The 15,375-nt window shown below is 41.7% G+C and overlaps 1 protein-coding gene across 1 annotated transcript in view; it reads right to left on the bottom strand.

Moving 5' to 3' along the window:
• Nucleotides 1-1,294: 1,294 nt before the first annotated feature.
• Nucleotides 1,295-15,375, bottom strand: part of ITGBL1 (integrin subunit beta like 1) — a 163,481-nt gene continuing 149,400 nt past the window's right edge. Inside the window, exons 9-11 of the mRNA XM_015242695.3 lie at nucleotides 9,973-10,119; nucleotides 3,079-3,192; nucleotides 1,295-2,039 (exon numbers count right to left, since the gene is read on the bottom strand). Of these exons, the coding sequence (XP_015098181.2) occupies nucleotides 1,948-2,039; nucleotides 3,079-3,192; nucleotides 9,973-10,119 (353 nt within the window). The 3' untranslated portion in view covers nucleotides 1,295-1,947. The remainder of the gene's footprint in view (nucleotides 2,040-3,078; nucleotides 3,193-9,972; nucleotides 10,120-15,375) is intronic.

The following is a 15,375-nucleotide window of genomic DNA, read 5'->3' as shown; positions in this document are numbered from 1 at the left end:
AGAAGCAGAGTTCTGCAACAGGGGAACCCGAATGTCCCCTGTATTTTGATGGCTAGGTAACGTGATGAATTCTTACATCTGCGCATCACCAAATAAGTCATCAAAATTGCAACTGAACAACTATAATAGGTTTGCTTGAGGCTTAAAATGTTTGGAGAAGAGGAAAGACTATAATCTGTGTTATTTATTGACTGCTTATATTTTACAAGAACTGACCGATTTTCATCAACTGACAGACTCAGTAATAGAGCTACAATTAATATGGTTGCACTCCTTAATCTCAGGATAGAGATGACAATTTTATAAATCTCTTGAATTATGAGAACACTACTAGTACTATACAAATCAGCATCACTTAAATTTTCTTTTAAATGATTTTCAATATTACATTTTTAAGTAATTCAGCTGATGCATATTTTCCTTATTTTGGCAATTTGACTTATAAAAGTCCAACCCACGATGACTCTAGAACAGTTACATCATCAAATAAAATTTCCAAGGAAAAATTTTCATCTTAAACAATATGGAAATGATTTTGTTACATTATTCTAAGATTTTACAAAATGTAAATCACATTTAGAAAAAAAAAGTGGGGTTTTTATTAGCTCTAAATAATTAAAGGTTGCCTAGATTAATGTGTTTAAGTAGATTTAACTGTAAATATGTAAGGGAAGTCTGAATTATTGTACATTTTCATAATTCAATGTGAATTTCATACAGAGCAGAATTTCACCATTAAGAAAATAAACATTTTGTTCCTATTCTTGAGTGAATATTTGTAATTTCTATTTCAGCCATTTCTGGAGATTTTAAATCCTCTGAGCTTTTGAGACTGGGGCCATTTTACCATAGCATCTCTTCTTGACTTCTTTGCATGACCCTTCTTTCCCAGTAAATAATGTTTCCTGATAAACAAGAGTTGATTAAGGGAAGTGAATGTATATCTCAGGCTCATCATATAATCTCACTGTAAGTTGTCTTTTTAAAAGTCACGTTACCATGGAGTAATTTAAACAGTGAAAAATCAGATTTCTTGTACATATAACCCCAGCCCAGTTTTAAAAAATATTCTAGCCACAGAAAACCCATACCCCTGAATAACAATTCACTTGGGGGTGAATCATCAGGAGGTAAATATATACTGACACAGAATAAAACAACTTATGTCACTATTTATTAAAAATGCTGAATTGTACATTTTTCATACCTTCACCTCAAGAGAGTCTTTCTTTGTGAATTTAAAGTCGGACTAGACAAGTGACTTACTGGCTAAAAATGACCAGGTTTTTTTTCCCCCAAAGCACTGGTGACGTAGTTTCTGCCCCCTCCCCCATTATACCTCACATGTGTTTGTACACCTCAAGTCTCCATATGGAAACGCTGAGAGATATGGAATCCTGCAAAATATGATGAATGAATCTATGTGAGGCTGTATCTTTTCCTTAGATTCTAATATGGTCTTTTTTGTATAGGGATGTGTATTTCTAACAACCATCTAATTCAGCGTTTCTCAACTCAAGCACTAGTGACACCTGACGTCAGCTATTTCTTTGTTGTGGGGAGCTGTCCTTTGCACCACAGGAAGTTTGTGGCATCCTGGCCTCTACTCACTACATAGATGTGCATAGCACACCCTCCCACCCTACCCAGTGTGACAATCAAAATTGTCTGTAGACATTGCCAAACGTTTTCTGGGTGACAGAGCTGCCCTCGTTGAGAACCACTGATGTAAATTATGGAAGAAAAATTATTTCTGGCGTTATTCACATCAGAATCTGCTTAACTCATTTTTAATGGGTACCCTGATTTCATTCAGGCATTCAGAAATAGAAAAACATACAATAGTCTGTCTGAGCTGTCCTAGTGCTGAATATACATGGTTTCCTTCGCATTTATGTGTTCTAATGGCCTCGAAAATTAAGAATCCAGTTCTCCCCCATGTAATTGTTAGGGATATTCTGTGCCAAGCCAGATTTCACAAGCATTTCCGTTCCATCCGTCCCAGCATTCACAGTTTCCACAGCTACATATTCCATTCCCTGCAATAAAGTTCACAGGGGAGTCATTATTGTGATCGAAATGCACCAAGTTAAAACATGTTATTATAAACCACAGCTGTTCATAATCTAAACCATCCCATCCATCCATCCTCTGCAGATTTTCTTATCCTGTAGCCATCTTATCGTTATCTCAGTAAGCAGTTCTGGGAAATCTGATCTTTCACATGGTTAACGGCATCTGCTTGATGCCAGTGTCAATGCAGCATCTAATAGTGACCATCCTGTGTCACTCCAGGTAGGCGTCCATGTCATAATTCTGTTTGCCTGGGGAGGGCAAGTTATGTCTGATTTAGGAATAAATGCAAAAAAAAAATCAAGTTCCTTGACACAGAATGAGGTGAGCTGAAGGGTCAGCTAGAAGGGGAGCCTTGGGTATGAGGGATGGGCAGGAAGTGAATGTTGAGCTGAATGACCCACACAGACAGGCGTCTTTTACCTTCAGCTAGAAATGAGTAGAACAAACGTAGCTGTCTCTCTTTCCCCTCTTAACCTGTTCAGGCAGATGTATTTCATAACGGATCACCGGGACTCCGTAACTCGGGACAGCAGTGGCTGTTACACGGCTAAGTCTTTTTCACTGCCCAACACACACGAACCCCACTCCCTGCGAACAACCAACACATCCACCGTCTTTGAACTAGTGGCACCTGGATCCTGTTTAAAATCACACAGCACTCCCTAGACCGTGCTCAAAGTAAAACGGCTGTCAGGAAAATTACTTTCCCTTTTCAATCTGTAACTGCATATGCTGTAAGTTGAGGGCGGTGGTTACTTTGTGGACGTTTCCTGACAGCCATATAATTTGGCTTCTTTCCTTTGCACTCTTCTGTGCCTGGGAATCCCGTGAGCGCGCTTACCCCGGTGCCCCCCTCCCCTTCCTTAGGGACTTCACATGAATAGTTGGCCCTTGACTACCAGAACGCTCTCCTGCCCGCCATCTCCAGCTGTACGTGGTGGGTGTCATTTGTCTTTGTTGCAAACTGTGACCTAGAGCAATTAGGGTAGGTCAGTACTGCACCTGTGCAAATGAGGCCGTCATGTTTGTCACAGTCCCTGTCATCACAGTCGCAGAATTCTCCCGAAATATACCATTCTTCGGCGGAACAGATGCACTTTCCACAGTGACAAGAACCTGAAATCACAGAGGGTAACACTTGCTGTCACTACTTCACTAACGGTTTCCGCCTAGAACAGAATATCGTCAGGGCAGCGACAACAGGCTTCTAATAACCTAGCTTCCAAAGGTGAAAGGTTACTGAACAGCTGGTTGCTCAGAGGCAAGCCTTACTCACTGTAATTCATAAAGGTTATCCAGGAAAGGCTTCATTACAGATCTAGACAGTTGTAATTAGCCCCGAGCAAATGGTCCACAGCCTAGCCGGGTTGAAATGTCAATGAAAGCAGAATGTGGTGGATTCTTGCAGACGGCCTTCCTCAAAGGTGTTCAAAAATAGATGTTTTCTTTTTCTCTTTTTCTGAATTGAATCATGCTTTAAAAGTGATCTTTGTGTTTGTTTTAGGAAATGAATAGCAAGTTCTATTGAGTGGGGCTGCATTTAATAATTAAAATAACAACTAAGTTATTGTGCTTATAATTCTGGTTTTTTGTTGACATGATTTTCTTAAAATAGAGACATGACTGCATACTGGGAAGCTCTTTAAAGTGTAAAAATGATGTACATTCGATTTGTCAGATCTCACGCTCTGGATTTCCTGCCATAATCAAGAATAGCGCTAATCCCCCCAAATGTTCATCTTTTATGAGATTTCAGTCCAACCGCGTTTCCATTTCTTTACCCACTTCTTTTAAATTAATTACTTAATTAATTTAACTAATTAGAATTTTCCTTTTTGGTTATTAAAGACATTTTGGTTTGCTGAGAAATAATTTTATAATGATATATTTAAAAGAAAAGCAACTATATGAATTAAATGGTGTCACAAAGAGAAGAAATTTCTCTCAATCTAAATGTCTTCACCTGTTGGGCTAAAAAAAAAAATCCCTCATGTGGCAAAAGTGCATCTACAACAACAGTAAAGACAACTTTAAAACTGAAAGAAAAACACATGCCAAGGACTTTCTCTTCCTTCTATTTCCAAATGTGTTTTCCTTTCACTAAAAGATGATTATCACTAAACTGTTCTGATCAAAAATCACCTTCAGAGACTGTGAAGTAGAGAAAAGTATGTTGATCTTTTTAAACAAAATTCTAGACGTGGTAAGTTCAGCATACATTGGAAGAAGGGCGGGAATCAGTCATCAGTGCCTTTACCTACGAAGCACAGTGACTGAAGAAGAGTTAATCTGAGTTGGTGGCTCAAGAGACGGATTTCCTCACAACAGGAATCGGGAAGGGAGCCATTTCAACGTAGCTCAAGGCTTTAGCATTTAATATTTCACATCACGGAAACGCTATCCGCAGTTTAGCAGCAACAGTTCCCCCATGGCCGAGTTACACTTTCCACATCCTTTGTCTTCCTCCTTAAGAAGGTAAGAGCGTGGTCAGAGCTGATTATGGCCTAAGAGCTGTGCTCACATTCATGAAGTCCTTGCTTAGCCCCACAGCATGACTTCATTTAGTCTTTTTTTTTTTTTTGAATTGAAGTATAGTTGGTTTACAATTTTGTTTTGTTTTGTTTTATGTTAACCGAAAAGATTTCTATTTAGTCTGGACTCACTTTCCTGAGGGTCATGCTTGATTTGTATGCTCTTGAGCAAAATCTAGACAACGTTCAGGTCTGATGAATGACCTGCTGGTCTGATGGTCACTTCAGAATGGGAGCTGGGCCTTCTGGCTCAGTCTGTGACAGAGAGTGGCTCCCTCTTGGTCTCATCCAGGCACAGTGTTAACTTATTTTAGAAATGTATTTATCCTAATTTTAAAGACTTTCTTTCAAATGTCTAGGCATGGAAATGTTCAACATTCAACTTCCATTTAATAAGTGGCTAGCCGTGTATCTGCAAGCAAAGAAAACCTGGGACACTGCATTGACTTTTCCTTGAAACTCCCTCCGAAAGCACCGTATTTCGTGCTTTGTCTCCATGGGTGATCATTGGAAGAATTTGCTTGTTTTCAGTTGTTTCTGAAATAGTATCTCCTTTACATTCCAAAATTATTCCACATGGGAACAGAGGTAAATGACTTGATACATCCATGATATTCATCTGTTATGCCTAGAATATCATTTTGTAAATTTTGTCACAATTCATGAAATGATCTCACATTTCATCTTTAAACTTACCCCTGGCCTTGGCACTATTCTAATCACAGCTCTTGCTTCTGGAACGCTTAGCTTCAGACTAGAGCAAAGTAATTTCCGAAAACTGATAAGCTCAGCTGAAGTTAATACAGTGTACACGGATGGACCATTTGACAAGTCAATTCCACTTCTGAAAATCTACTAGTCACTGAAATACTTAGAGGGAAAAATGGGGACTGATTTTTGTATGTGCTATGAAAAAGCAGCTTCTCTCGGTCAGCATCTTCCCCAGCTGTGTTGTGCTTTCCTGTTTGTCAACTCTCTGCATCTCAGGGGTAGGACAGCCTTCTGCTTGTGAAACTAGGACTAGCTTAGCATGTGACACTAACACAGTGTGATAGTTATCAGGACCTCTTAGAGCAGAGCCTTTGCTGTACAGTTCTCTCCGGGTGTTTTCATCAATAACTGGGGGTCAAACTGTCCACCTCTGGAAAGGGGAACCCTTAGCCAAAGGATTCTGTCAACAGACATGGGCCACGTGACTGCCAACAGGTGACCAATTGTGCAGCTCAGCTGGCCAGGCCCACTCACACCCACGAGACCCAGTCCAGCCGAAGGGAGCAGCTGGCCCTTCTTGGCAGGACCTTTAGGGCAGTAAGTTCATGACCACACCATCACTAACCTATTTATTTTCTTTCTTAGTATAAGAACTCTAAAGAGGGCCTCTTGCTGGCTTCCACTCCTGGGCAATCAGCCACATTTTCTCATTTGTCTTCAGAGCATCCTTAGGACTTAAGGAGGGAAAACAAACAAAATTCTGCCTTCAAAGATAAGACAGTGAAAGTATATCAGTTAACTTAAGATTTCGATCTGCTTTAGTCTACTCTTGTATCTACCTATCTGTGATGCCCCTTCACAGGGAAAAAAAAAGTTCAAATAGTTTCAAAAGATGAGCTGTGTGCCCCTACAAACCTGAGTGGACAGTCATATCGGGTGAGGCAGCTAGCACACTGAGCTGAGGCTGGTTTCACCCTTCCTCTTTCCCAGGGATGGAGAACGGGCCAGGCTGGGTGGAGGGGAGGGATGGTGGTGGGTGTACCACAGACTTAATCTGAATGATATGGGACTCAACAAGCGTCACTGTGAGAGTTTTAGGGGACATTGAATGACATGCAGTTACAACTACTCACACAACAGCACCGCTAAGGATTTGAGAGGGGATGGCCAAGATCTGGGTTGAAGTTATCAAGGTAAGAAGGTTCTCGTGTACACTAGAATCCAAATGAATAAATCCCCAAACAAACAGCCTATGGATTATATCAGGTATTCTGAAAAGGTAGCTCAGCTTGGGGGGGGGGGAGCCTGGCTCTGCGTATGTCTCTCTGGTTGCTCAAACACACACCTGAGTGTAAGGGCGAGGCACCCTTGTTAGCTGCCCCGTTAACAGAGTCAGACTTTCTTTTTCATTCATCGAGCCTGACAAAATGCTGCAACCTGACATCCCAGCAGGCAGTTTTCACTATTGTACTAACGACTCCATCTGTTACGAAGGTCACAATAATGTATCTTGTTTTAAATTTTTCTATGGAGTGATTTATTGTCTTGGCTATAAATTTGTAAAGAAATAAAACGCTATTTCTTCATCGTCTCCTGACGTGATGGCTTTATTCACAGCTCGCGGAGGCAGCACGTATCAGGCTTGTCTTGGGCGGAGTCACTCAGCTGGGTGCGGGCTGCCAAGCGTGTGTCCTGGTGAGCTCAGGCTCACTGCCCGCACCTGCCCCATGATCGGAGGAGAAAACGACTCCGATTTCCTTTGTGAACATCAGGGTGAGGGGTTTTCATTTATAAATGTGAGGAAAAGTGTATGGGATTCTGGCCAGTCCACGAGATCTATTGAGAAATACACGTCCTGGTTTAAACAGCTCAGAACAGATTTCTCTTCTCTGCCACCACGCTGAAGACCCTTAGTCTGTTTCATGAGCTCTTTTCCTGTGGGTCTTGGGGTGGGGTGAGGTGGTGCCCTCCACAGGGATGAGAGTAACCCCTGCGTCCCCACTCTTCTCTGAAGGAGCACAGTTCCGTGAGCTCAGGGGTGGCCCCTTCTGCCTCTATAATCCAGCATGGAAGTTTCCAGAAGAAGAAGAAAGAAAGGAGCCCAGAGCCAGCTGCTGCCAGCACTAGGCATGGCCGGCGTCAACACTAACACCAACCTCAAAACCTACAGCCTGGAGGCAGCTTCTACGTCTCCTTTTGGATTTAAAACTCTCTACTCCTTGAAGGATAAACAGATAGTTTAGACAGATATGCTTTCAACCCTCCATTGATACATGGATCTATTTCCACCACCCAAAGCCAACAATTTGAAAAGGCATTAACTGGAGACACTTTCTTGTTTCATTTTGTTTCATTTTGAGGAGATGCCTTTGGGCCACTATCTAGTCAACCTACTCTTTTTTACATTTTCTACATTTATGACGCCAAAAAAAAAATGATTACTTCTCCTCAGAATGGAATGCTTTTAATAAGAATGTTTATTTCTTGAAAAGGAATGACTCCTTTTGCATGAAATTCAATTTAGGCAACTGCTATTCACTGCTCCAGTGAGCGTGGCTCTGTGTTTTCTTCCTGTAGCTGCAACTGGACATGACTTAGTGAACGGCTGCTCATGGACATGACGATTTGACGGTGTGTCTAGTAAACACATACACACACTCAATTGCTGGTTTTATATACAAACAATAAATGAATATAAACAAGCACACTAATGCTTCAATATGAATGGGTGTCTTCATTCAGTAGAGTTTATATGAAAAGCTAATAACTTTATTTCAAACATTATGCCATTATGGAAAATTAACTAAAAGGACTTAAACTTTGTGATCCTATGTTTAGACCTAAACTCAAAAAAAAAAATCCAATTTAGTACTTTTTCATATACAGGGCACTCCATTCTGATCTGATAGCATTTTTTTCTTCTTCTCTCCTGCTTCCTCCTTGCAGGTTAAATCCATCCCTACTTCCTTCCTTGTTTTCTTTATTAACCTCCTCCTCCCCAATTCCTTCCCTTTGTGTCTTCCTTTCAACTATATTTCCTGCTTTTTGGTTCTCCCAACAGAGCTTGAATCCAAAGGAAAGTGTTTCCAGGAGCTGAGGAGCGAGTCAGTACAATATTTGTTTGGAGCTTGGAATTAGATTGAATTTAATGGGAGAACAAACAGGGTACAAAGGGACAGCTTTAAACTCATTTGAGTGCCACCTGACTGTTGTAACTGCATTAGGTTGAGGGCACGGCCTCCTTGCCTGAGCGAGGGAAGCACAAGTCTCAAACACGGACTTCCTGGAAACCAAAGACTTGATTTTCTCCTGAAATGATCATGTTTGTATCAATTCTCAGCCGTCCTCCCGGCACCATATGTGGTCCCAGCATCCATCTGATTTTTATCTTTGCAATTATGTCAAGAAGCTTCCTCTAAGCTGATTGCATTGGCCGTGAGTGAGAGCTGAAGCAACAGCCACCGTTCAGGGGCACATCTCCAAGGCGCATTCTGCTTCTGAGAACGCCTCCAACCCTATGTAGCATTCCCTTTCTTCCGAAAGACACCGACGTGCTCATCCTGCCCCAGGCTGGGTGTTCAGGGTGACTGCAGCTTTAGCTACAGCTGCGCCTTGTCTGAGAGGGGGGTTGCCTGTTCTACAAGGAGGCTAGTGAGCTAAAGAGGAGGCTGGGAGGCCCCACGACCCTGAGTCCCACGCAGGGCAGCTCCCGAACACTTAGCCAGAATCCCATGCTTCCAGAGTCTTCCTTCGTGTTTTCCCAGCCGCTAACGACGAGGGACCTGAGAGCCCCGTGGAGGGGCCCAGGGGCACTGTGAGAGCAGGATTTTAAAGGCTCTTGGAGAATTTGTATGGAAGCTTCAACATCAAAATATCTAAAATTCAATCTGCTAATTAGCATTCTTTCTTTACTCAGAAAAAAAAGACCAGTTCTGCTTTTGAGGGGGTGGGGGAAACGCCCTGGGGAGGTGGTTACTTTTCCTCTTCAATTTGTTTTGTTGGTAAATATTCCATTGTGTTCGTGGCTCCTCTTCAATCAACTTGCAGATTATAACCACTTTGGGGGCTTAAACTTTCTTTTTTAATATGAGCTTACGTAGGTCTGGCTGGAAAACTGCTGATTTTCAGATCAAAGAAAATTATATTAGAATTTTGGGACCCATGCACTTTTTCCTTCCTTTTTTATGAAATGAAAAGATTTAGCTTCATTTTATAGTCTTTCTCACACCCCAAACCCGCCCCTTCTCCGTACACACATCCACATTACTTCAGCCTCTGAAATGCCTAGAGCCTCTTCGTCTGCAGTTGAGATGTTTGAGATTGCTCCTCGGCAGTTCTGGACAGTGCTCTTTCCCGGGTGAACCCTATAATTACCTTTTCGCCTTCTTTTGTACATTCAGTGCCCAGAACATCTTGTTGTCTTTCTTCTTTATACCATCATTAATTCTATCTCATTCAGCGATGACTTGCAGATATTGCTTTTTCTGAGATCCTGACCAGCATGCGGTGACTTTCAAGCTTCAAGTCTGGTTGGAGCAGAGGACTGAGTGGTTTCCGTTCAGCAGCGTGCAGTCTGGAATCGATGGGTGTACGTGCTGCTGTGCAAACCACGTGTCAGGACAGGGATCCTGTCCAAGCTCCCGCAGATACTCACCCTTCCCGGAGCACAGCATTCCGTCTGCTGATTCACACAAGCTCCTGCTCTGTTCCTCCGTCATGTTACACTTCCGTGGATGCTGGCACAGCTTTCCGAACCATCCCCTCTCACAAACGCAGCGACCACAGGAACATGTGCCGTGGCCTGCGAAGCAATCACAGGGTGGGGGTGAGAGGAGGAGATGGGTAAATATCCACCTGAATCACCGTTTTTAAGAAAGAAATATGTAAACCATAGAATCTCATCTCTGATCAAGCAAACACACTTTATTCCTTAGGCAGAATTTTGGCATGTGATGATTTAAAAGAACTTGACAACAGAGTCCTGGCTTAACCCAGTAGTCTTGAATGTCACATGAGAGATGGACTGCATAGAGAAAGAAGCCTGGAAACAACTTAAAAGGGAATTCGACCATCCTTTGTTGACACACAACATTTGCATTTTTATCAGAATGAAGTCCTCATGCTTTAGGCACACCGTGACACCCAGACCAGTGTGCAAGGCAAGTCACGTGACTGCTTGCACCATTTATTGATTACTCTCCTGTTGTTTATGAATGAAAACAAAGGTTAACATCCATACAAATGGCATCCAGTATTATATTACTTTAACTCTGTGCTTCTCTGCTTACTAATAAGAACAGATGGAAGTGTAAGTGTAAGTCTAGCATCGTGTAGACGTTAAAAACAGCGTGAAACTTAGATTCATATCTCACTGGTTTTTCCTTTTGTTTCTGTCTTTGGCTCCTGGTCTGGGGATGTTTATCTTCTGGTGTATACACAGCATCAGATCTGTGACAGTTATACACTGGCACGTACATCTGTCTAGTAGCTGGCTGCCAACACCCCGGTAGCTTACATCATCTTCCATATTAATTTCATTTTTTTTCCAACAGTGGTCTGTTCCTTTTCCTACATGTGCATTACCTTACAGCCAGATCTCTCCAAATGGGACAAACAATATAGCTATTTGTTCAGCAAAATTTACTGATTATCTATTAGGAACAGAGTATTTTGCTAGGCACCAGGAGATACAAAATCAAGCATGATGAGCATGGTGGTCCCAGCTCTAATCCCAGGGACATATAAAATCCTCATTCAGACTCATCAGCAGCTCTGTCTTGACACCATTGTTTCTTGACCATTTGCTCTGGTAGGACCTTTAAGAGTAAACCTCTTCCATCTGCCTCCTCCTACACTCAGTTCTGCACAAAGAGGGATTAGCACCAATATTTGCTTGCAGTGCATTGTGAAGATTAACATAACCCAACTACGCATGAGCCCACGTAATGTTTTGCCACAACACATGATCATCTGGAAGTTAATGGAAAGCAAGTGGGAGGAAAACTTTAAAGAGACCTGGATTAACAGACCTATTTTCACCAGCCTCTTCTTGTCCATATGCTGATTTATTGAACTAAATCTCATCACAACACTTTAGGTCAAGCATCGTCATCGTTTTATAGACAAGAAACTAAGGCTCAGAGAGATTAAGTAATTTTGCCTCAAATCACATAACTCAGTCATACAGGATCAGAACTTGACTCCAGTTTTTTAAACAAAATCTCTTTCTTATTTTTTTCCCACAAATCCCCTTTGAGAACCACACTGAATTCAGGACATGTTTACAGGTTATCTGGTTAATAAACTGTCGTTCAAAGACAATGGACAGTTCTTAGATGTCACTATTTTATTTCTACTTCCTGTAGAGAGAAATGAGGTCAGCAAATCTGTGTAAGAGCTATATACTCAATGAATAAATATTAAACGGATCATATCTTGACTTCTCCAATAAAACAAAAGTCCACTTAAAGTGAAGTCTACTTTAGAAGTTCAAAAAAACTTATCAACCTATGGAGGCACATAATGTGTGGCACAAAAAAAGAAGAGGAAGCAAAAGAAAGAGAAAGGGAGCTTCAAGTACCAATCCCATCAAGCTATGGACTTTTCAAATGTTTGTTTCTTACTAACCCTGTGTCAGTAAGAATTACCCTAATTTGACATAATTGGAATAATTTAATCTCTATTGCAGAGAAAGACAGTCTGCCTATGATTTAGGACATCACTGAGAATGACTAAATGACTCCTCATCACAAGTAAGTTAATATAAAATTTATACACAAGGAAATAGGAGATTGTTTCCCATTTATTAGCTCATTTATCACATCCTTCCACAAAGTTAAGTTGGCATTTAGCCCAGACAATGGTCAAAATGTGTTGGAATTCAAATGTTTTTCTTTGCCATTTACATGACTTCTCTTTACTTAAAAAATTTTAAAGTTTTCAATAATATCTTCTTTCTAAATTCTAATAATTTAGTCATCCATGTAAGAACTACTTACTGGGCACTTGGCATTGTACTAGCTCTATTCTCAAGCATTTAAGGGGTGGCTGGGGTGTGAAAACAAGTAATGGCAAGCAAATACATTTGTGCTGTGGAAGAACTAAAGAGGGTGTTGATATATTCAACAAAGAGAACACTATTAACTGGAATCATCAGAGAAGGGCTCTCTGACTCCCAATGGCTGAGAAAGAGCCAGATAACCAATGTTCTGGAAAAGCTAAGGAAAGGTCTTGGAATAAGAAAGAACTTGGTGTGTTACAGGCAGTGGAAAAAAGGCCGATGTATTTGAAGAATAATCAGCCAAAAAAAAAGGGGGGGGATAAATAATAAACTTGGAGAAATATTCAAGAATGAGAACATAGCAAATTGTTTATTCTTGGTAAGGCATTTACATTTTATTGTAAGAGGAATGGCAAATCACAAAAGGGTGTTAGGAAGAGAGTGATGTGCAATAATTTACAGTTTGCGAATTCATTTTGGTAACTGGGTGGGAGAGATTAAGGTGTGTCAGGAGGAAGCAAGTATGAGGAAAAGTGACACAGTGTTACAGAAATCCAAGGGAAAGGTGATGGAGGCTTAAAGTAGGGTGGTGACAGTGTAAATGGAAAGAAGTGTTTGGAGATCTACTTTGGTGGTGATTGCCCTGGGACTTGCTGTTGGATTGTATGTGGCACACGAGAGAAAGGACTAGTTTTCTGGCTCAAGAAATACTGTGAATAATGATGCTATTTATTAGACATGGAAGCTGCAGGAGGGAGAGGTTGAGAACAGAAAGTCAGTTCTGTTTTGAACCTCGTGTGTCTGAGATACTCTTAAGACAACCAAGCAGAGGTCAAGTATGCAATTGCCACAAACCTGCTGTTCAGAGGACAGATTGGGGCTAAACTTATACATGCTGGAGCTTCCAAAAGGAGATGGCATTTAAAGCTTTGGAAGTGACTGAGCTCGCCTAGGGAGAAATATGCTTGGGAAACTCCAATAGGGCTAGGGGAGAGGGGAGAAGTAGACAAGTAGGAACATCCAGCAAAGAAAGAAAACAGTAAGATGACTGTGTTGTAAGATGACAAGGAAAATGTTCCAGAAAGGAGGCCCACAATGTGGAATGTTCCTGAAAGTTGGAGTTAGAAAAAGATCATACAGACCGTAAGAGCAGATTCAGTCAACTTTTGCTAGACCAACTTTATTTTGTTGCCTCTTAGGCCCATGTGTGGGACACCCAGGGGTGGGAGAACTGTGGGAGAATCATCTATGTACACCCTCAGTGAGAACAACATCTCTGCTTGTTGGCTAACTGATGAGCCAACCTGATATCAACTCGCCCTACAAATGGCAGTCTCCTTCTCCCATGAGCATCGAAGACTGATGCCATGAACTGCCTGTCATCTGCCCTACCCAGTGGGGCTGTCTCTCCAGGACCTTTTGCTGTGAACTTGTAAGATCATCCATCCAATAAACCACTGATGTCTCTGTCACTGTCTCTGGACTCTTTCTTCTGGTCTCCAGGCTGGGCAACCACAAGGCTTGCAGGCCCGCAGGGTGTATCCCAACACTGGTACGCTTACAAACTCAGGAAAGAAGTTTGTGATTTTAAGATGTAGTTTGGAGACAATCATACAGCCACCCCTACTGTCCAGCTAAGAAGGCCTGGCCTGAGTCAGTGGTCTGTGCCTTCCTCCCTGTGGGAAATCCAGCAGTTTCCAGGGGTCACCACACTCAAACATACTCTCAGGTGCCTGATCTCCTTCAGATTATGGCTTAAGTCCAAAGAACTCCCCGAAGAAATGAGAACTGATTGTCTAATTAAGCAATGGCTCTTCATTATCCCTTCTTGTTTCCTAAATTGGACTCATGGGTGGCTATTCCAGGAGTACAGAGGAAAGAAGAAAAGCAATAAGCAGTCCACTTTTTATTCTCATCCAGGGTGGACGGAATACGGGAGGCAGGTCCCTGGGTAAGAATATTTGTTTAAAACAATCAAACACACATGAGCCAATATGTACCTCTATTTTCTTTATGAAATCTTAAAATCAAGTACCACTGAAAAATGACTACATCTTAGGGATTATCACTCTGGACAAAGCATGTTTTTTTTTCTTCAGTAGTGACTTATCTGATAAAAAAAAATCCATGCATTTATAGGTCACATAAAATTTCTATTGTTCATAGAGATGTTCTGAGAAGGTCCACACGTGGTCTGCGATCATCAAACACGACAGACCAAAAAGGTAACGAAGTGAGGAACAGTCTTACTTCCTACTGACTTTCTCTCTGCCGGTCATGCCCATGACTCACTTTCAGGTTGTAATTTCGGTGTAATCAAAAGTCAACTGCTTAAAATCATGTAATTGCTTACGTTCACCTTCCAGCACAGTTGCTAATTTGTGCCAGCCGACCAGAACCGGTGTGATCCTCTTCAGTGTTACTGTCAGGAGGGTGCATAAACATCATTGGCTTTTAGTTCTCACCTGCCCACTGATTAGGTAAGTTTACAGATATTTTTGGTTTTATTTATTCCTCATTTGTTAAAATGCTCCAAGAGTCCCTGCCTTGGAGTCAGGGACCCACATTTTGATCTCTGGCCACACAGTATATCTACCTGGGATTTCTGTCCATCCCTTCAAGTGAAAGAACACAGACACTGGGGCTCAGCGTCTAGCCATGAACTGAGAAAATTACCTAAAGGGGTAATGTCACTTTTGTTCTCCTCGGAAGCTACACCAGAGGGATGATGTTAGTGAAGGTCACACGCTCCTAGTAGTAAGGTTTGTGCACCACCAGCTGCCACATGCTGGGGCGACTAAGGGCTTTGAACAAAGTAGCTGCCACTCCGTCCTCGAGGCACAGAACTGCTGATTTGTACGATGCCAACTTCCTTTCCAAACATTCTGTAGATGGTGCTTCAGGAAATCTAACACAGATGGAGTGTTTTTTGTCTCGCTTAGGAGGTGAACACTGTCTTCTACACACATCCGGCACTCACTGAATGCCCACTGGGGACTTTTCATTCTTTCTGTCTTGTTCTCACCATAAAGCCAATAGGTGGGCATTATTACCCTT

The sequence above is a fragment of the Vicugna pacos genome, chromosome 14 (assembly GCF_048564905.1).
Source record: "Vicugna pacos chromosome 14, VicPac4, whole genome shotgun sequence".
Lineage (NCBI taxonomy): Eukaryota > Metazoa > Chordata > Mammalia > Artiodactyla > Camelidae > Vicugna > Vicugna pacos.
Note: the sequence above shows the minus strand (reverse complement) of the source record. Positions and strands in the feature narration are given on the sequence as shown.